At 42.2% G+C, this 22388-nt stretch overlaps 1 protein-coding gene across 2 annotated transcripts in view; it reads right to left on the reverse strand.

Moving 5' to 3' along the window:
* The window catches only part of LOC126872089 (protein similar), a 36923-nt gene that overhangs the window by 12074 nt on the left and 2461 nt on the right, over positions 1-22388 (reverse strand). For both annotated transcript variants that reach the window (XM_050631624.1, XM_050631623.1), the window contains exons 2-7: positions 17614-17801; positions 17376-17524; positions 17096-17281; positions 16753-16988; positions 16544-16650; positions 15036-15183 (exon numbers count right to left, since the gene is read on the reverse strand). In XM_050631624.1, the coding sequence (XP_050487581.1) occupies positions 15036-15183; positions 16544-16650; positions 16753-16988; positions 17096-17281; positions 17376-17524; positions 17614-17801 (1014 nt within the window). The remainder of the gene's footprint in view (positions 1-15035; positions 15184-16543; positions 16651-16752; positions 16989-17095; positions 17282-17375; positions 17525-17613; positions 17802-22388) is intronic.

Genomic DNA, 22388 nt, shown 5'->3' on the forward strand with positions numbered 1-22388 from the left:
CAAAAACGTAGAGACGCGTGTGTATTGGAGTTTATAGGAATTCAGAGTTGTGGAGATAGACGTTAGGATTCTGTCATTCAAACGGGAGAAGACGTTTTGTTTTCAGACGAACTGGCTGCGATCAAACTCGCTATCCATTAGCATCCAATATCCACTCTATCACCAGCGAGGATTCAAAGTGTCTTCCTAAGATCCAAGGCGCTAACGAGGGCTGCCCTTGAGGCGGAAAACACGGCGCGCGCGTCCGTTCACCAGGCGCGAAAATAACGTTCGTAACTCGTCAACGCGATGGCAAGGATTTTGGCTGGGATACAACGAACGAGCCTCCGTGCGCGTTTGACGTCCACAGCTGAAGATCGTCACGATTATGGACGACGACGTAAACGTGTTTATTCACGTTGCGAGGAAAAACGTAATATTACATGGTGGAGAAAAAAAAACGTGTAGTGTCCGGTTTCGCGGCCGATACACAGCGGGAAGAAATTACGTGCCCCATGTGTGTTTGCCAGTGGTTTGCCGTTTGAATAGCGATTCGTTATGTAACGAACCGAAACACGATCAACGCTCGTCTATCAGCCACCCTTCCTGTGAAAATTGATCGATCGTACGATCCGAGAGATCATTCTCTCTCTCTCTCTCTCGGCTATCCCTCGCCTATCGTCGGATGTTTTAACGCGGGACAAAAATGAATAAACCGAAGAATCGCGACGAATAACGAGCGATTCCCCGTTGCTGCGCTTTGTCACGTTGGTCTGACGTTTCGCGGCTTACAGCGGTACTTCGGTCTCGGAAACCTGTTGGCGATTCCGGGAATTTCGATACCTTGTGTGTAAACTTCGGAGAAATCTATATGAGACGGGAGGATCCTCTTGTTAACTGCAACTTGCGCTCCTTTCCCTTCATCGAATCGGAAGTATCACAGCAATTAACGATCTTGCAGTATACTCGCTTGCGAACGATATCTTTGCGAATCTACATCTTCCGAATCTACATGCGAAGTTTCAACTTGCCGGATTTAATTGCAAATCGCCAGTTCTCAGCGCCGAGTTACGTTCCGACATCTCTTTCAAGAGCGGAAACGAAAAGGCCGCGATGTCAAGGCGAGTGAAAAGGAAAACGAGACGAATGGGAGAAGAGAAGAGGATGCGGCGCGAGACAGAGGCGAACACGCGATCTCCCGACGCGAATGTTCCGGCAAATGTCCGAACGACGCCCGATTGGCACTGGCACTGACACTAACGGCAGAAACGTTGCACTCGCACTGGCGAGACTGGCTCGGAAGATCGCGCTTGCTGCATTTGCTGCAACGGCCGCGCGAGCGTGTGCGTCGGCGAGTCGGCCTCGCGTCACCCGTTCCTCATTCACCCGTTCGATTTGCAAATCGCGATTCCGCTCTTTCGATCGTTCGGTTCTGGCTGTTACCCGGCGATACACGAGCTAATTCCACGCGACCACGCTTTGTCACTGGATCGGTTATCTATCTCTCTCTATCCGAACGTGCTTCAATCGTACGACGATGTACGCGATAACTGACCGATAACAAGCAGACGAGTAAATTACGCTGATCGATTTATACGAACTACGACGAACATCGATAAATTGGTAGGAATAGATTGGATAAAGAGGAACTCTAACGAGTACTCTAACTTTTCGAAGTGGCCGGTAAAATTATGAAAAATCGAAATGTCGCGTATACGGAGCGAAGTGTATACGACGAATTAAAACTTGCCGGCGATTTCTAATTTTTAATTTTTAATATTCCATCTTTTATATTCCAATCCCGGTTTCGTTTTAGCAGAAGGAAGAGATCCTGCGTGTTGTAGGAAAATGTTCGCCGTGAAATTGAAATAAAACATCGTACACAACAGCTTTTTGATGTTTCGCTGGAGCTTGCGGTATTTTTTAACGTTGGAAAAATGAATTTCGCTCGAGAGACATTCCCTTGACGTATTTACTCGATGCATTTTAATGTCGTTTTCCGTTCGTTCCTCCAATAAATAAATTAGTTGCTTCGAGTATCCGAGATTGTCTGTACGATGATATTTGCCCCTAAATCAACTCTTTCGGATTAACGGAAAAAATTTGCCGAGATGTGCAGCTCGGAAGGCCAATGTAGAATGCGCGTACATTATCGGCGATTCTTTGAATATTCATAGTTACGAATGTCGTAAGAAGTTGAGTTACCAGTAACGTAAGAGATGACGTTAAACGAAAACGTTTTGAGAATAAAAAAGAAGGCAGTTACGTGAACAACGTTTTGGAATTCGACTATTACGCGGTAGGACTAAAATTCCACAAAATACAAAGGTCTGACGCGTCACGCTGCGGAAACGCAGATTAGTTTTATCGTGGAATTTCATGACAAGCCGATCGCGTGATTTTCGCGTGAATTTCCGATATATTCATCCGGAAATTACTACGTGATGAATCGCACGATCGACTGGCGAGAGAAAAAAAAAGAACAGATTCGAAAAGAGGAAATAACAAAATATCAAACAAACCTAACTATTGTTTTATTGTTACAAGATCCACCAATTTTTCACTCTGATCTTCCGTTCCAATTTTCTGGCCGCGCACCTCGACTCTTATCAACGAGTCAATAGCTTAATGCACTCCAACGAAATACTCTTAATTCCAACGATCAAGCAAACGAAGACGATATTCACTGGATACAAGCAACGACAAGTTTTCTGAATTGGACTGCCAGCCGCGCGATCGCCGACGATATTGATCGAATCTATAGACACTGCTGATCTCTATACGCTATCAAACACGGTGACGTGCGGTCGAGCGACTGCCGCGAAAAAGAAGGCTTTCTCTCGCGCACGAGGTACGGCGATTCACTAGCGCGGGCGTCGCGCCGCGTCGCGGCACGACGCAGTGTAAAGCGCGCGACAGATTATCTACCAGTCGAAGATAAACCTTTACTCGTTACGAAATCTTCAGTGGCAAGAGAGAAGAGGTGGAGACGACTGGCAAGAAGAGTTCGATAGCTGGACGTGACAAGAACAGCGTTGGCCGGTGTTGTTACTCGATAATTAGTTCATAAAGAACGGTTGATATATAGCAGAAACTATTATTAAACTGACAAGAGGAAGAAACAGCGAAGCGATATAGGTCGACGGAAAAATGCGTGAACGATGAAAAAGAAATAGATAAATTGGTCGGTAGAGATGTGTGACAAATACGTGGGTTGGAAATCTAGAAAAACGAATAAAAAAAACTGTAGCCAGGGGAGAACGCTTTCTGGTCGAAACGAAAATACTCTATGCTCAGTGCCCCTTTCCCTACGTTCCCGCGATAATTTACGTGGGTTCGATGCTCTTATCGCTCCACATCCTCGAACTACACATGCGTCACGGCGAGCTTTTGCGACCTCCTTTCGATTCGATTTCGGTTCTTTGAATTTCAATAGGAATTACGGTGTTTTGGTTAACTGGCTACAGAATGGGACGCTATCTGGTCGGTTATCGAGCTATGTATATCTGTGGGAAATACCGAGTATTCTGTCGTTAAATGCAAATGACATACAGGTACCTGACGTATCGTTTTACGTAACATCGGAATATGGTGGATGGGCAATTGTCACTGCAACTACAAAATCAGTTGAAATCGACTGATACTGTTTGTTTCTACAGATTCCTAGGATATGTCAACGTTCTTGCTCGCGTTAATATTAACTTTTATAAAAACGTATAAACAGAGAAAATTTGTACGCCAGATTCGGTTGGTGATTATTTACATCGTCTCGGGATAGAATAAGAAATGCACTTGCACGTCCGATATTACAGAAACCAAGTAAAGATAAAACTTCTCGTAGTATAATTAGTTGAGCTTACCATTTCTCTATTTATATACTCGCTCGCTACTGTTTCGATTCTAATTGGCTATATATAACCCAGTATAAGTGGATAGTTTTAACGTAGCGTTAGCGGAGTCTGTATCCTTTCCACCTCCTTTCTGACCTATATTCCGCACGCGTATCCTGGACTATTCGCCTGCGATCCTCTTCCGTGTTTTTGTCGCGAGACTCGGAGCAAGTACGCGCCGGTCGATTTTTTCGTGGGAAAGCCGAACGCAAGAAAGTACGGTCCGCTGGGATCGAGTTAATCCCAGCCGGGGATCGAGATAAAAGCCTGGTCCCCCCTTTTATAGTCGTTTACGACGTCGATGGTAAGGAAAGCCCACCATTCTAACAAGAAAAACGAGCCAGTCTTCCGCGTCTTCGTCCTCGTATCCTACTATCTATTGACAGAAAGAAAATTCCCTCCTTTGTACCAATTGTAATTTCAAGAACTTCATTTCGTCCTATGTACGCAAGTGCTCGACAAACGTGTCCATCGTGGCGACCATAGCCTGCATCAATCTTTACTGTATATACCTTGGTATTTATCTTTGTATATCGCGCGTTACTTAATCACACATAAGCACAGATATCCGAAACTCGACTTTTTCTCGGATATATTTGCCGTGTCAAGTTCGATAAAAGAGACTGCGCCGATATCTATAATCGGGTAGAAGAATTTTGGACCTCTTTTTTTCTTTCGTTTACACAGCTTAGAATACGGAAATTTATCTGTCGAAATTTACCTTCCACTTGTTGAAAAGTGGAGATAAATAAACGTTCGATGAGTCAGATCATTGACTGGTTTGTTACTTTGCTGCTTGAATCGCGTGACTGGACAATGAAATTGAGAAACTGACAGAAGGTAGAATTAATTAGAGAAACGTAACAGGGCCGTACATATCGTCCTTTTAAAATTTACGATTCCGATTTACGATTGTTCGTAACATCGCTCAGGGAGGGATGTACGCGAATAGTTTGAGTAGCTTCAAAAGCTTGAATATCAATCGCGCGTCGGTGTAATGAAATTGAGAAATTGATAAAAAGTGACGTTGATTGGTTCGTCTTTTGAAAGGCTCGTATATTTTGCAACCCATTAACCCGTTTCTCGCGAGCATCTCTTTGGAAAAAAACTTTATAGTGTTCAAACTGGCACCGACGTCTCGTATATCGCGGTTATCGTGGACGAACTTAAAAATATCCAGCCGGCGTAGAAACGCTTTAATCGAGGACGTCGAACTTGCGCGCCAACTCTCGTGGCCGACACGCGGCTTCCATCGCGAATACCTGAAACACGCGCGACGATCCACGCGCGATCATTAACGCGATCCCGTCACGCAACACGCCGTGTTGTTGCACCGTATTTTCTTCAACAACTCCGCGTTCCATTTCCAAGCGATTTCGATAGGCGTCCAATTTGGCAAGTTCCTCGCGGTTCGATCTAAACAACGCTGGCTGGCTCGCGAAAAAGCTCGTGAAGAAGCTCGTGAAAAAGCTCGCGAAGGACGCCTCCTTGTTTCGTTTGTAATTCCTTCGTGCCAAAACAGTGAAAGTATAGTAATATCTCGTGTTACAAATAAAATCGAACTGATGGAATTTACGAATGCTCTGTAACTAATAAAGCTGGAAAGTGTTGGAAAAGTTACCCCTTTTTTTTATACTAATTTTCTTTAAATATAAGACTTTTGTATAATAATAACGATACAATTCCCTTGCTACCCGAAGAGACCAAGTTTCTATTACTCGCGCCCGAATAGACCACACGAAAATTTTCCACTTGCGTCTATTAACAAAGGACCGATCTCCCCTATGTGAAGAATGCAACGTACCAGTCACAATGGACCAACTTATTTTAGACTGCGCGGAAGCATACGACACGATAATCGTATCGTGATACAAACTGAAACGGTGCATCAGAGACAACGTCAACAGGAATAAAATCTCACGATCCGCCAAAATTCGATAAGGAAAGAAAAATAATTGACGCGACGTTTTAAGCATGTCCGGTCGTGTGACGTTAAATCTGTGTATAACAGAAAGTAGCCTGTTATCGGTCGTTCTACGTACGAGTTAAGAATAGACTAAAATCTTCCATCGTTTTTCTATTTTCTAGCGAATATATAGCTAGAAAATAAAATAACGTTTGTGCAAAGTATCAGCGAGTTTCTCGAAACCTATAACACGATATATAACGGCAGCAGATTGAAGAGCGGTCCCCTCGAACCCGATAATAAATTATTAAGTTTCATGCGGGCTATAAAATTGCTGGAAGCTCGACTGGGCTGTGCACTGTGTGGGCATATTTAAGTTAAAAATATTTAGCGGTGCCAGTGATGCGTATTGCGTAATGTGTTGGAAACCGAACGATAACGTACATCGTTCCGAACCTTAAATGTGTGCCGCGGTCTCCCCCGAAAGCTATTTAGCTTCAACGTTTTATAATACCGCGGGTTATAATACCGCGGCAGAGGTTGTACAAACACTATTTCATCCTCCTTCGAAAAGGATTCGTCCGTAGAAGAAAAGAAAAGAAAAAAAGGATCTTTCGAAAGAAGACGAATTCCTCTTCCTTCGTATTCGCCATTTATACAATCATAATGTAACGTAGACGAAACAGAATTCGCTAGCGAACTAGATCACGAAACGTTGATATGGTTTCGACATCGTTTACGACGACCTAAATCAATTCAAAATAATTCACGATCTTGCTGCAATTTATATCCATTTGTCGACGATCCTGGTTTTCCAATCCATACGTGAATACATTTACTTTCGTCGTTGTAGGATTAAATTCGAGTGGCGAATTGGGCAAATATTAATAGCCCTTTATAGCTAGCGTTAATTTATTTCGGTGTGCTTTGGCCTTGCTCTCGATCCACCTATCAATCGAATCGCCTTCTCACGCCTCTTTTTAAAGATTTAACTTTTCCCCTCGCTCTCGCTGTTTTCCTATACAGATATACGCACACACTTCCAGCACCGTTTTATCAACGTCCGACCAGCTTTTGCATGTTTAATTCGATTGAATTTCATTTCTATTAACTCGAACCTTCCACAAAACTTCGCGTCCAAACATTCCATCGATCGTACTACTATCAAGAATGGGGACAGACTACACGGGCACGTGTGCTTTACCGTGACAAACTCGAAGTGACGAAGCGCGACAATTGCGCGAACAGTAACTGCGATTCTCCGAAGGATGCAGCGATCTATCGAGATCGCGATACACGAGCAAATCCGAGGATCACTGACGGTGAGTGTCGCGCCAACTCTCAAATCGTTCCAATACGTTTCCCCTCCTTCTGTCAGCCAACAACAGGATCGTTCGATTTGTTGCGATCTAATTGTTACTCTTGTGCACACAAATGCCCCCTTCTTCTTCTTCTCGGTGGTGGTACGCACGTAATCAGTCACTACTCGCCGACGACGCTCTAAAATGTGTGTCACGAGACGCTAATCCGAGGAAATCTCGCTTGCTGATCGCTCGCGTCATCGGCTTCCGCGACGTTCTTCTCTCTTTCTTCTTCCGTCTATCTTTCTTTCGAACACAAGGATTCTCTTCGACCGTTCTTACGTCTCTTCCGATCGACTCGGAGATTGTCAATGGTTTAATTCGCATGGGTTCCTATCGCAGTTGCAGCGTGGTTATCGTGTTTGTTAGAATTAGTGCTGATCGTGTAAGACGATCCAATAGTACAGTTTCCTTAGATCGAAGGAGGCGACGAAGGAAAGGAGAGAAGTGGCAGTTTGGTAAAAATTATTCGAACGAACTTCATAAATTTTCCTCGCTAATTTCACGTTCGAATAAACGAGATGCGACTAACGGGAGTTCAATTGGATGGGTACTGATTAAAATTTTGTTTCTATAAATCGAACTCCACGTAGTACGTACGAACTGTTTGTCCCATTATGAGTTTGGATAAATGAAATTCTACGCATCATTCGTACGATCGTTATAATTCTACGAGTATTAAAAAGTAGCTTTGATCTTCTTTCCGCATGATTTTAATATCAAAGGAACTTCTCTTTTTATTCCTTCAGGTTTACTTAACTCCTGATTTTTTCTGCCGAAAATAGGATACCCCTACTACCTGTCCCGATTAAATCGTAGCACAGTTACATCGTTATGGTACTTGAATAAATTCTTAGAACATACTGAATCACTTTCTCACTTTGCGATTCTTTCCTGCCGCTTCGATAAGAAATTCATCACCAGCTGGCGTCGACATTTCCCGATAAAGCCAAGTATAATTCATCTATCGAAAGAAGGTAGGGATCGTGTTATCTGAAATAGAGGACGCACACATTAGTAGAATGGCGTATACGAACGGGACAATTGACCACCATTTACCAACAACGTGCGCAAATCGTGAATGTTGACAGCAAGGCCTTTTTTTAGATAAGAAATTGATGGAAATTTACGAAGTTGGGCAGGATACGAATCTCTCGAACGTATCGACGATACACCGATTTCTACAAACGGCTGTTGATCCGATTCTCAAATATGTTTTTCTAAATCTAGATGCTGACTTGAAATGTTGTTGATATCAATGAAAGAAGAATTGCTGTTTGAGTTGGATCGTCAGGAGCAAAAAAAAATAGTACTGTCCACTGTAGTTTAGTAATAGATATCGATCAATATGTAGTCGATCGGATCTATCTACCCCACCTCGTGCCACTCCTATCGTCACTGAAAACGATCCTTATGCAATCGAGCCGGCTGGCAGTCAAGGTCGCTCGCATGACGCGCCACGCGATTCTCGCCTCTGCGCCCGCGAAAACCGAGCAACGTCTTTTATGAAACTCACTTCTCACAATCAAGCCAAATCATACGAGCAAATCTAAACAGGAGTTAATCACATAGTCGTTAGTCTGAAACTTAAAGAAACGCATCTTTTAATTTAAGACTGCTACTACGAATTTAACTGCGCGCTACTGTTCAAGTTTCTTACGCCGCAGCCTCGCGTTAGCTTCAACCGAGCAAAGAATTTTTCATAATTTACCAATTAGCAGATTGGCGGACTGCGGATATTTATGTAAATTCGTATTTTTCCAGAGATAATTAGGAAATAATGGACAGAAAGTAGTTTTGCCCGGCGAATACGTATTCCCGGATTCTTTACATATTTTTGCATGTTACGTGTCAAATAGTAAGGTAAAAATTCATGATCTATTCATTAGCATAGAATGGGAACTAGAAATCACGCTACAAGTTATAATAATAATCTTCTTCCTTAAGAATCTTTTTTCAATTTATACGATTCTATCGCATTTTCCTTGAATTTAAATAACCCTTGCAGTAGAAAAACGCGATTGCATCTAAAGCGATCGGAAGTTTGCGGGCAAAGTTTTGAAAATTGCTTCGCACTGTACGTGTGTATTCTGGCTCGTTGAGTCATAGAGAAAAAGGACTACGTATGTAGAAATTCAATTGCCCAATTTTGTATCCGATCACGTGACGAAAATATGATCGATCTGTAGTGCGCGATACGCGTATCTTCGTCGCTGGCTACCGTGTAAATGTTATCTACATCGTTGCATAACGCGTGCGTATTGTTAGCTTCCTATTTGGAAGTCGTAAACACCGATGATATAAGAAACGAAACAAGACGAAACGAGACGAGAGGGAGCCTCGAGATGGAAAAGACCCGTACGTTTCCCCCAAGGCATGGTGCGAGTATCGCCTGTTCTCTGGCTGGCCTATAGGCAGGCGAGAAAACTGAAAAATAAAACGATAAGGGAAAAAGAGCGTGGCTGGCTGTATTCGGTTGGACATTGTCGCGTTTCAACGCACCGTGATCGGATCGAGGGAAGTCGTAATCGCTAAATCGCGTAATCGGCTCGAGATCGAAACAGCGTGGTTATCGCGCGACAGCAGCATCGCCGGCTGCAAGGACGTTGATTAATTATCCTCGTCGCGTTTCTGATATTTGAACATCTGATCGGAAAATATTCCTGCAAATTAGAGCAACGGGGGTTTAATGGCAGTAATTTTGTCATCTTTAGGACTTTGACTTCGGCGAAGTATAAATAAAACGTTGAAATGAAACATGAGAAATTTGAATGAAGTAATTTATTACGTAATTTGTTATGTATGTTACAGCATTGTAAATAAATTTCAATTGTTTTAAGTCGTGTCGAAGAAAGGAAACGGACGAAGGTACCAACTGATAAAAATACGTATTAAACAAATCCTTGAAAGTCTTTTTCATAATAAATGTAAATTAACTGGAAAGAATTGCAAATGAAATGTATTAACGCAATATCGTCTCTTAATGGGTTAATCACACAGTAAGCTGTATTTCTGGTTCTGCTTTGCTCTCTCGGCTATGACAAATTTATATTTATCTCCGGCCGATGATAACCACAATTATCACCGATTAGGTATTTATATTGCAACAACTTGACAATCCAAAGAAACTCCATTTATTCCTTTTCCGATCAAACACTTTTGAATCTTAACGCACACCATTGCAAATTCCCCTTTTTTTATGACGGTATAAGGATAACGATTAGATGAACGTTTGAAATATCATTTCAAGCAAATTGAGCCACGATATTACGGCTTTTTTCGAATAGATTTTCAAGCAGAAGATTGTACATTAGGCTATCTACATTTGTATGTTCAATGCGTTTGCCCACGCGTCAGGATGTACCGAGAGATACTATTCCGACAAGCAGCAGGAAGTCTCGCTTCCCACAGGCTCGTATAGTCAAGAAACTTGAATATCCATTCGAATCGCACGGTAACGTTAGCACTCGGAGATCTAGTCCGCTATCGCGTGTCCACCAGACGTCATGTATCCGCACGTGTAAGTACGTATATGTTCGAAGCGGTGTACTTCCGGCGCGTTTCCTATTCGCCTTTTAAGAAACGGTACTATCGCCAATACGGTCACTTTACATCGCTGCATCGCGAGATACTACGTTCTATTTCAATGAATCTTTAGAATCTTCCAAGAAATGCTACTATCACGCGGTAAAATCACTTTGCATCGCTCGATTGCAAAGTTGTAAATTCTACTTCAATAAATCTTTATTACGTATAATCAAATCCTTATGTCGGGATAGTTGAACGGAACATTCTTCGACGGTTTCCTCGCGAACGATAAATAAACAACCGCTAACGTCAAACACCAAGAGATTCATCATCGCCACTGTAATTCACGGAAGAGATACATTTCTACACAGAAGATTGCGAAAATATCGTGAGCAAACGTTGATATTACAACGCAAAAGTACGAATCAACGGTAGCTGAACAGCGATGAATGAACACATAGCACAATCGACGTCCTCGTTTCCCTCATACATACCCTTTACGAGGATCGATCCTACCAACCGAAACAGCCCCTCCAAAAAGCTCGAGCCTCAAACACCAAACCTACCCTCCGTCCCTAGAACCCGCCTGTCACTTGGAATCTCACAACCCCGTTTGTTTCGATTCCAACGCTACTTCCGCAGCACCGTGACCCCTCTACAACCGAAAGATGCGTCACCTTTGCCACTTGCCGTACCGCTCGGTCAGTCGCTTAGCAGATGTTCCGAAAACTAGCCGCGACTTCTCAATGAAGCGTCGACTGCGCGATAGCCCGCCGTGCCCTGATGCATCGATCGATCCGCGCGTGTATCAGATACGATGCACAACAGCCCCGTTTTTCGAGCGAGCCCACGATCAATTCGAGACGCAGAATTATCCTCGACTCGTAGAGGATCGAAGATGATCTTCGAGCGAACTTTTGGGACGAGACACGCGCTGCTACTTACACTCGAGAGAACGATAAGCGCGACGAACACCGTGGTTCGTTCGCTGGGTGGAATTGCGTTCGTAGAATTGTTACGGGCTGCTGATGGCGAGGGAACCACGCGACCGAGTTTGCGCGCTCGACCGACTTTCTCCCCTTCAACTGACTGCTCTCACTTTCGTTCGGGGTCGCGCCAACTGACACTGCTGAACAAGAGCAGTATCGACGACCGCGAGAGGAACGCGGCTAACGGAGGACGAACCGCGAGATACGCAAGTCGCGCAAGCGCCGCGACGCCACGCGCCCTGCTGCCCTAACATTCGGACATCGGAGCTTTCACTCTCTGGGTACGGGCAACCCACTTTTTTCGACTGCTCGTTAGCTCCCCCAACCCAACCACCTACGCGATTTTCTGGGTGCTTCAATCGATGTATTACAGGGAACTGTGAAATTTTGTACATTCAGAGGAGCGCAATCTGTTTCCAGGGGAATCGAAAGTTGCGAGATATTTCGAATTTGGCAAATAGAATTCAGGAACTTGAGAATTTAGTGGCTGGAAATTTTTCCGAGAAATTGTAAGTCGGGAGAAATTTCTGTTCCAATGTCGAATCGAAAGTTCCCGTCTGAAATAAAGCTAAGCAAATAGAATCCAGAAATGTAGAAACTCGGTACATAGAATTTACTTCAAACTAGAATAGAAAGTTCCTGTTTCGAGCAATCACAGAGAAACTCCAAGTTTGAAATACATGGAATTTGAAAACGTTGAATTTTTTGCAGAAATTCTGGTACAGAGAAATGTAGGCGTGGTTTGTTTGAATCGAATGCTTGGTAACGCTTGCACAAATGCACTTTTCTCGGGATAATAAAAAAGACTTCACAGGGATGGAAAATTGAAATTCCGCGTTCAAGACCACTTTCATCTCTGCTTTAAAAGAGCTGACCTTCTAGCGCGACAAGACCCGCGAAGATCGATGAAAAATAGTAGAGCGAGAAAGTGTCACCGCAGGTTTACGAAGAAACTTATCCTTCTCTTTCATTCTCGAGAAGAGCTTCGAAAGTATGTACTCCGAATCGTAAGGAACTGATAATGTTTCGTAAAAATGTTGGTTCGTTCCTAGATATCGTATGCACGATGCGTAAAAAACTAATCGTTCTTTCATAAGAACAGCTTAAAAAGAGTTAAACTCGAAACGTGTGTATCACCCGTTTCATAATTACGATATGGCTTGCGGCTCGGGCTTACGATATTCCGAGTTACGAAACGTAAATTGGCGCGTTCAAAAAATTTGGCACGTCGCGAATCGCGCACGCTTTTCTGCCTGCATAAACAATTTCGCGTCCGCTCAGCAATAATACCGATGCAATGAACGTCATATTATTCGTTTCGCTTAAACACGAGGTTTTTCGCTCACCGTTTATCTTCGATAAAAGTTTCCCTTCCGCGACTTAAAGCGTGTCTCATAACCGCATCGATTTCGAATTTTCCACGACGATAAAACCGACGCGACAAAAATCGGGCAGATACTCCGGGGAGCGATAAACCGCAAACCAAATCCGGAAGCAAGCAGCAGAATGCTCAGCAAAAAGAGAAGAGGGAAAAATGAAATCTGGTTTGTCTGGCACAATTCGTAAAATTCTATATTATTCGTGAAATTTCACGAATCATCTTTATTGATAAATATTTTCACATATCGTTACCAAGTTTGCTAACGAAACAGATGAAAGAGTAAATTGTATAAATTTTAAGTAAAAAAAAAAAAAGAAAAAAAAAATCTACAGCCTGCAAATTGTAACTTAACAATTTGCTAATATTACCGATTAGTGGATTATCGTGAAAAAGTTCCACGATAAGGAAAATTCCGAAAAGGAAGAGAACTAGACGAATAGAGGTAAGGACGAGATTCGTCCAGATGGCAAGCTCGTATCGACTAAAGCAAGGAGGAGCCAGTAAGGGAAGACGAAGGGTGTCAGGAACCTCTTTATATGGGCCACGAGATCCGGCTTGCCCCACGATCATTTTACTCCTCCGAGGGACGGGCTGGTTCAACGCGTGTTACTCTAGAAGAGAAGGGTGAGACGCGCGAAGGGGATGCCACTGACTCGAAATTACCGTGGGGGATAAATGCGGAAGACGAAGGAAGAAACGGTAGCCGTTTTATTTGTTTTCCGATAGAGAAACTACTGAATGCCAACGTGCCTGTTTGTTTGACTGGTTACACAGACTTTTTATGATTCTTCTACCTCTTTTATTCGTTGTTTATCTTCTCAATAGATGATACGTAATTGTAAAAAATCGTTTTACTATTCTTATCCTCGAATAAACCGTCCTACCTACCATTCCAAAATTACACTTTCCCGCTCTGCTCTCCTCCGTTCGACATAAAATATTGAATCGTTACTTTGTAACAGCCTGTATAATTTTACCTGAAAGATAAAAACACGGCGAACTCAAAGTATTTCAACGTATCTCGAAAAATAAAAGAACGTTATATGGATTAAGAATAACAGACTTCTTAAATAATCAGGCACTGTCGTATTTAAATTAATGTTACGCTGGTACGACGTAGTAATGCGACGAGCAAAAGTCGCGTAGTTCATTGCCAGAGCTCACTTGAACGCCACGTTGCGTCACAATTATCGCCGGTTGCCACTAACGAAAGCCGTTTCACGCTTCGCGGAAAAACGGCTACAGCTCGTGCGTATCACGCACCTGGAATTCGCTTGAAAAGTAACGTACGCATTAATCACAAGTCACCGCACCAATCTCCCTGTGTCCGAGAATCTGACGCAAACGTCAGAAGATGTTGCTCTCTATAGTTCTCCATAGCTATGTGAGGGGCAAGAAGAGAAAAAAAGGCGGATCTAGTGGGCTAGAACCCTTGATTCTCGCGATAAATCCGCCTCGTAAAACGTACAACGCGGAGAAATCAGTGATAGTCAGAAGTATCTTCCGTAAACGAAAGGGGGAAAACAACGGACGAAATGAACATCAGATTCTGGTCGATAAATGAGATCTGTCTGCATGCAAGCGTGAGAAAAACATGCGGAGCACTTACCTTGCGTGATTAGCGGCGCGATCGCTTGGTCTATCTAAAAGAGTTCGTTGAACGAAAAACGCGTAATCTGGTGGCGGAGATAAATTGAAGATATTAAGAGGCGAGCGGAACTTAACTTCTTTCATCACGAACACGCGATACTTCTTTCGTCACTCGAAAAAAAATCACACGTTTCGCTTTCGTCATTGATCGGGCTATATTAACGTTTAAATTCCACTTAATACTCCTCCATCTTTCAGGTATAAGTTTATCGAGGGAAATTCTTGCGTAAGATAAAACCGCAAATCGTACACGTATAAATAGCATGCGACACAAAAATAAGCAGGATGGAAGATACTCTGTGAGACAATCACACTGATGGACATGAACGACGAAAGATCGATTAGTCCTACCTTAGAACGTAATTCACGCAGACGACGGAAAGTGGCTTTTGCTGTTTGGTGCAGTGGATCAGGGTGGCTTGTGTCACGACCCACGCGTAGCCTCCTCGTTTCCCAAGAAATCTGTAGGCCACTGTCTCACACTGACCCTTGCTGAACACTGAAACAACGCGAAGTTGGGATATCAGTGATGTTGCAAGGACTCGTGAATCTGCCAGGACTCATACTGCATCACATGCGATCTACCCTATATAACCGCGTGACGTGCGGATACTGCGTACGCAACAGTTCCTACATGACGAAATTTTCGCGCTAGTATTGCCAATCCTTCCCCACCTCCAATTTCTCGCGCGTATTCGGTTGAACGTGAAATTCTGATCGAGTAGGATGAGGCAATAGTGAATGCAATTATAGTCACATAGGTAGCTACAACTACGGAAAATCCCATAATTTCTTGATATCAGTGACCTTATCGAGATCGTTCGTACGACAAGGAGAATTTTTTCCACGCTATCGCTACTTTCCGAGAAACCGATCAGGATTACTTGAAATTTGCACCGTAAATTTTTATACCACTCATGGGTCGGCTTATCGAGGTTTATGTGTGGTCAGGATGGTTCTTCGAAGGTTCCATTATCGCGATTCGCAGGAAGGACGGAACGCATGTGTCACTGATCCCTTCGCGTAAATCAACGGACGAGAGACAAAATTGTGGTCTGGTCCGGGCACAACGATGCAGAATCTCAAGAACATAGAAAGATTAAATATATATATATATACATAAGTACGTACGATAAAACAATGAAGTTGTTAAAAAAGATTGTATTGTTTAATAGAAGAAAAATAAAAGGAAGATTGAGCGTTGTATGATAACACGTCAGTATGTTTTGATCAGAAGAATCATTTTGTATGTTATCTTAAGATAACAAAAAGCTAAATCACGTACAAACAGTTATTGTCCTAGCTACCAATTAAATGTAGTGACTCGTAAAATATGTTAGCTCCTGAAATCTTGTTAAGAGGATCGCTGCCCTTGAAATGGTTCTTTTTACGGTGTCGTTCACCCGACCCGACAAGCCCATACCAACCGGCACTCTCTTCCCGCCCAACGCCTACGACCAACCTTTTTTCCACGGCAGCCACATCGATCGGTGCCAGCGCATGACATTCTTCCGTATTAGATGCATAACATTAGGACGAGAAGGGATCAGAAGAGATTCCGCTCGAAACGAGATCACATGCAAGATTTAAATCCCATCGTATAAGCATAATTTATAAAACGAATTCTCTTTCTACTTTTAAAGTATTAAAACATTTTTAAAAGTGTTATCCAAATGTTATCGAACGTTATTTGCTATCTTTTTAAAATTTATATTTCGATTAATTCGACTGATCAAGTCACGAATTGAAATTCTTTGTGCACGCAGGCAAATAAAACATTTGCAGCCCGCTCCTGAAATAGCGAGTGGGTCGTGAACGATCGCGTTTATTCAAATGACTGTCAATTGGCTTCTACTCACGTGATTTAAAACATTTATCCAGAGCCAAATTATCGAGGGCGTGATAGAACTCGAAAACGGATTGTCCCACTAACTCCTCGCTGTTCCAACCCAGATATTCAGCCAATCTAACGTGTGAAATAAAAAAAACAGGACATACAAAAAACATTTTTTTACAATCGAACATCGTTTTATTATCCATAACTTTCATAATCTGTAAACGTACTCACTTTTCGTCAGTGTATGTGAACTTCATACTGAGGCTGTGCTTCGAGAGGAAAGTGTGCCGTCCCAACGGTATCTCTATATTGCTGGGATGCGGTATGGGACATCCCAGTAGCACCAACGAGGCTCCAGTGTCTCGTTCATTTCCATCATCGTCGCTTTCGTGTTCCGCGTCGCTAGTTTCCGATGAATTCGACACTGGATTGCGGATATATGTTAACCTACCGGTACAATGAATCACCTGACAAAAGAAAACATTGCGTAATCGATATGTACATACTGTTACACTTTTTTACACACCATACAGCAGCTGACTAAATTTATTTACCGTTGGAAAAAGCGATTTACCTTGTAGGAAGCGCTCTTTAGATTGACCTTCCTCCCTTTGCTGGTCAATGTGCATTTAAGTCGTAGAAAAAAACTACAAGCACGCTTGTCGCTTTGCTCAGCCGGTTTCGAGGACAGGCATTCCCGCAATTCGTCGTGATCGCATGGGTGACTGTACTCGTACACGCTCTGACCCATCATGTCCATCTAAAACGAACAAGAACAGATTTCCTTAAAAAATCGGCTCTCTTTCCTTCTTTTCCATCGTTGGCAAATGCTTTTTCGTATCAGACAAACGCACCTGAGAAACACCAAGGTAATCACTGACATTCTCCGACAGATAGATCATGTTACCATCGTTGGATAGCACCAACATGAACCCGTTTAGAGCTTTGGAGAATAATTCGTCCATGTGATTCAATGTTTCGGATTTGGTCAGTGTGCCTGGAACTAAAGGAATAACGAGAGGATAGATCGATATTGAAGATTGAAACGTTGTGAGTAAAGAAAATGTTGTTGAACTCAATGTAAACACTTACAGGAATCAACCACTGAGCGCACTTTGAGATACGCGATTGCTAGTCTCATAACACTGGCCTTATCTAAGTGAGATGCCTGTTCCGATGGCAATGGAAGAGCAGCAGCTAGATCCGAGAAAATGTCAGTCTCTTTGCTCCGACGGTATCGTGCAGCATCACGAGACTTTTCCTTCCTTTTCTCGTTACACCTACAGCATAAACATATATTCTATCCTTAATGCAATCTCGTATCTCGTTAACCCTGCTATTCTCACAATCACGTTCTTATACATATTTCGTTCTCAAATTCTGAAATACTCTGCTCATGAAAGGCGTTTTCGTGTTCTATGGAATTTTGCATTATTGCACGCTAAAACCAAATATTTAAACATACTTTATTCGTTATCTGCGTCTTAATAATATTTGTTGAAATATGATTTCCATTTAGAAGAATGATCAAACAGTCCCAAGGAGGACAATAGGATTAAACCTTTGTCCGAGAAGACCCTCGTGCAAAGTTGCCCAGGTACTTTCGCAATTTCGCTAACTGCTTACAAATTAAACGTGAGAAATACCTGATAGAGTAATTTTTTCAATTCTCTGTTACGTGACTTTGACACGATCTAATAACTGTGAGATTATGAGAATAACAAGCACGGTACTGCATGAAGTATCGTGGGTCCTAACGAAACAGCAGAAGCATGTTAATGTTCAATCACAGATTTACACCTACTTCTGTGAGTCACTCGAAATTTGACGTCAATATGACTGATAATTATCGACCATCTGTTACTTACAATTTCGTGCCTTTTAATTGACTATAACAAATCGAGTATATATATATATATACATATGGAACGACGTAAATAACGGGGAGAAGGTGAGATTTACATCAAACACACGTTTTGTCACGTCTCGACTATCTCAAATGGTTGTTATCTCTCGCATGAAATGACCTTCGAACAGTGTTCTCTCCATTCCTTGAAAATGCTATTATAGTCGTGCCATCCACAGTTTTCTTTCCTACTACGTATTTCCTTCGAAACGATAAGCCTCTTATCGACGTCGCTAGACACGAAAATTCAGAATGTCCTGGATACTTGTACCGTCATACACCATCATGGAACGAAACGACCGCATTTTTCCAATCCCACTCATATTTCACTTAATTGGAAGTTCATCGTTTAATTTTCGCTATGATCACTAGACTGAGGATATTTATACAACTTCGTACATGAATCATCCACAATTATAAAGTACAACCCAGGCAGAAACCTTTTGTTACCCAGTAATAGCTATGGCGATTACTGCACACTGAAGGAAAAGAGATTTTGGAACCTAACGGTGATTAAACAGAATTACAGAACTTTAAAGCTGTTTCCTTACAAAAATAGAAACAAGAAACGCGACTTATTATTATTTTTGCATATTACATGCATTCTGCGTATGTAAATTTCCCATAAATGCATAAAAATTCACAGCCTACTGAACACAAACGAACACACAGATTATCGTAGAAGCTGCAATAAAATCCTCCAGAGAGAAACCTATCTATAAGCTACCTTATAGTGCCATTCATTGATATTTGAGTAATCAAAAGAAAGATAACTTATTCCTTTGAATATTCATGTATGCACTACGTTATTAGAACGAACGAACAACGAAGATGCCATTCGAATATATTCACACTTGCAATCCTTGCAATGCCAAACCCTATACCTACCATACCATAGGAGCAAACAAATAAGGAACGAAACTTCGAACCTCCGTTGCCCGGTGAACCGAGCACTTACAAATAATCCTCGAGTAGCTGTTCGTCCTCGTTGTACTCGTATTGGTAATACTCGTTTCGCAGATCCAGGCACGGTGGCAGGACGTTTTGCCCATACGAGTAGGTGGTGTCGTACAGAGGGCAACGATCGCTTTCTGGACACTGAAGCCATCGTTCTTCGGTGCAAAAAGCAAACGGTTGAGAAAAGTAGCCACAGAATTGTTCACCGAACCAATCCATACGCGGTAGATCACTGGACGAGACATCCATCAACGAAAATCCAGGCTGTTCAAATTGTTTGTCGTCCGTCAAGGAACCTGGATAGGGACCGTATCTCGTTGCTTTTACGCGACGACGAAAGTTCGACGAACTACTCGGTCGATAAACTCGTAATGAGCAATTCGTCTGTGGCTTATCGGATTCGAAACATAGAGCCAAATCTTCGACGTCCACCGGACCCAGCTGGCAATTCTTAGCGCCTTTAGGCGTAATATTTTGCGCGCAGTCTCGAAACTGGCTACATTGAGACTGTGGTTGAGGTTGCAATAGCTCGATAGGGATCGACGATTCCATGCATGGGAGGAAAACTTGAGCGTTGGACGTTCCAACGTCCGCAGAGCGGGATTCGAACGGATTCTTGCCTTGGTCATTGTAAGATCTGTCCACGCAGGGATTAAGGGAATGATGATAATCGTCGACTGAAAGAGGTTGAATCTGTGCGCGAGCGAATTGGCAAGACGGTAAGGTGGATTGATCGTCATAGAAACTCGCGTTGTCTGACTGTCTGGCGATCCAATCGGAGCAACGACCGGGTTCATTATCGGCCAGCGTATCGATCGGCTGGACACGTGACGCGATCATCGCGCTCGATCGTTTCCGTGTCCCTTAAGAAGCAACCGGTTCGACGAGAAGAATGTGGCCAATGAAGGAAGGATGGATCGTTTGACTTATCCAGATTTTTACGATGCTCGAAACGCCGGCGCCGAGTATCGTCGCAGTCCTCTTCTTCTCCTTCACCGTTACTCGTTACGTCGACAACCAAGAGACGACAAATAAAACTTTGGCCCGATTTTGCTTCCCCCTCTCTATGGTGTGCACCTTCTTTTTCTTCCTTTTTCTGCGACTCCTCCTCCTATGGCGTGATCTTTTTTTATCATCAACCGCTTGCTGCTGTAACTGGCCACGCGTGTTCCTTTCTTCGATTCTTTCTTTTTCTATGACGTTCCTTTCCACCACGAGAGAGACTGGCCCCAGATGAACCACTGCTCTCGTTCGTCTTCCCTCTTCTTCTCAATTCTCGTAACTTCTGTTAGGTTCCCTCGCTTAAAATGACTTTCCTTCCTTTCGTTTTTACAAATTTCTTTTCGTTTCGAAGATCTTTCTTACATGGACAGACTGTTGTCAAATAGATAATACACGTATGGTCGGTTAAAACTCACGAGAACATACACGTGTCGCATTTGGTATAACCGTAACATACTCAATCCCATGGAAGACTATCCTGTGGACGATTGCACTCAAGCGACATTCTCGTGGCTCATCTAGAAACGTACTTCGAAATCGTTCACAGCAAGATCGAATTTTCGCTGAGTCGACTGTTCACGCGATACTAGACCCGAGAATACAAAACCTTGTTGTCTTGCACACTTGGAACGATGGCTATCTTCCGACGATAACGATACTACCTATCACGATACGCCAGTTTCCCTCGATTTCGTTCCCCAACGAATCAGAGCTAATCTTCCAATTACGTTAATCTATCTTCTACAAACGGCGATCAAAAAATCGACCGATTTTGACTAAAAATGTTCGACGTTTACTTTGATATCGAATGAATCGCGCAACGAGATAGTATATTAGATTAAAACGCATTACACATTGAAATATCTAGTAGAAGAAAACATACATATTTGTAAATTCTGCATTCTTAAAATGAAACATTCATAAAATCATCATTTCGATCTATTTTCACACGTAGAATAAGTTACTACCGATTGTCCATTCTTATCAACTCGGGGACTAACCAAGTTCAAGTATATTTGATACGAGTTCTCAAATGTAATTTTCTTAAAAACAGATCGTTATACGAAAAAATGTTATTCCATATTTTCAACTTATTTTTACCACGATTTCGGAAGCATTCTGTATATTTTTATTCTTGATATAAATCGACCGAGTTTATTGTAAGTATTGGTCGAATAGATCAGATCGAATTAAGATAGTTAATCATCCTGATAGAGGCATATATTCTCCACGCTTTCGCGATTTTCCAACGCGCCAGATCGTCGTAGATCTAGTAAAGGAATGGGTATCACGTGCCGATCTACGACACGCTACGGCAATCGACCTTGATCGACGAAACTATAGCTCCCGCAAATGCGGAAATGATACCTGATTCTGAGTAGTTAATGATTAACACATTACTCATGTACGATATGCATTTACAATAAACTATTGTTTATTAAAGAAATGCAAAGAAGCATGTAACGGCAGATTTCTTATTAATGTATGAGATCTATTTCAAACATTTCGTAAGTGCGTGTTAGCAAAATAAAAACTTTAAAAGTCGATCAAGAAAAGTACATGTTACATAATTTGTCCGCTTCAGACAGAGTTGTTTACCAATCCCTACTAACAGAATCGCTTAGAACCAAAACGATTGCACACGTTAACATAGAGAATAAATTTCTTTATTGTACTAAATTGTGTATTGTAATAATTGCCGAAATATAAAACTATATAGAATATATTATTCGCGTATCGCTCAACTATCTCTGTGTATCATCAATAGTATACGTATTATTACCAAATAGTTAAGAATCACAGGGAAATTTTTCGAGAATTATCAAACTAATAATATTATCGTAAATCGATCGATAAAGAAAATTGGTTTCTGAATATTACGTCCTTTCGGTTAGAATTAATTTTCTCAGCGTTGGTTAACGAACGATTAAAAACGAATATAGGCCTATCTTACCCAACGATACATAGATATTTTTCGCTGCTCTTAATTATTTCAGTTCGA

Source organism: Bombus huntii, chromosome 12, assembly GCF_024542735.1.
Source record: "Bombus huntii isolate Logan2020A chromosome 12, iyBomHunt1.1, whole genome shotgun sequence".
Taxonomy (NCBI): domain Eukaryota; kingdom Metazoa; phylum Arthropoda; class Insecta; order Hymenoptera; family Apidae; genus Bombus; species Bombus huntii.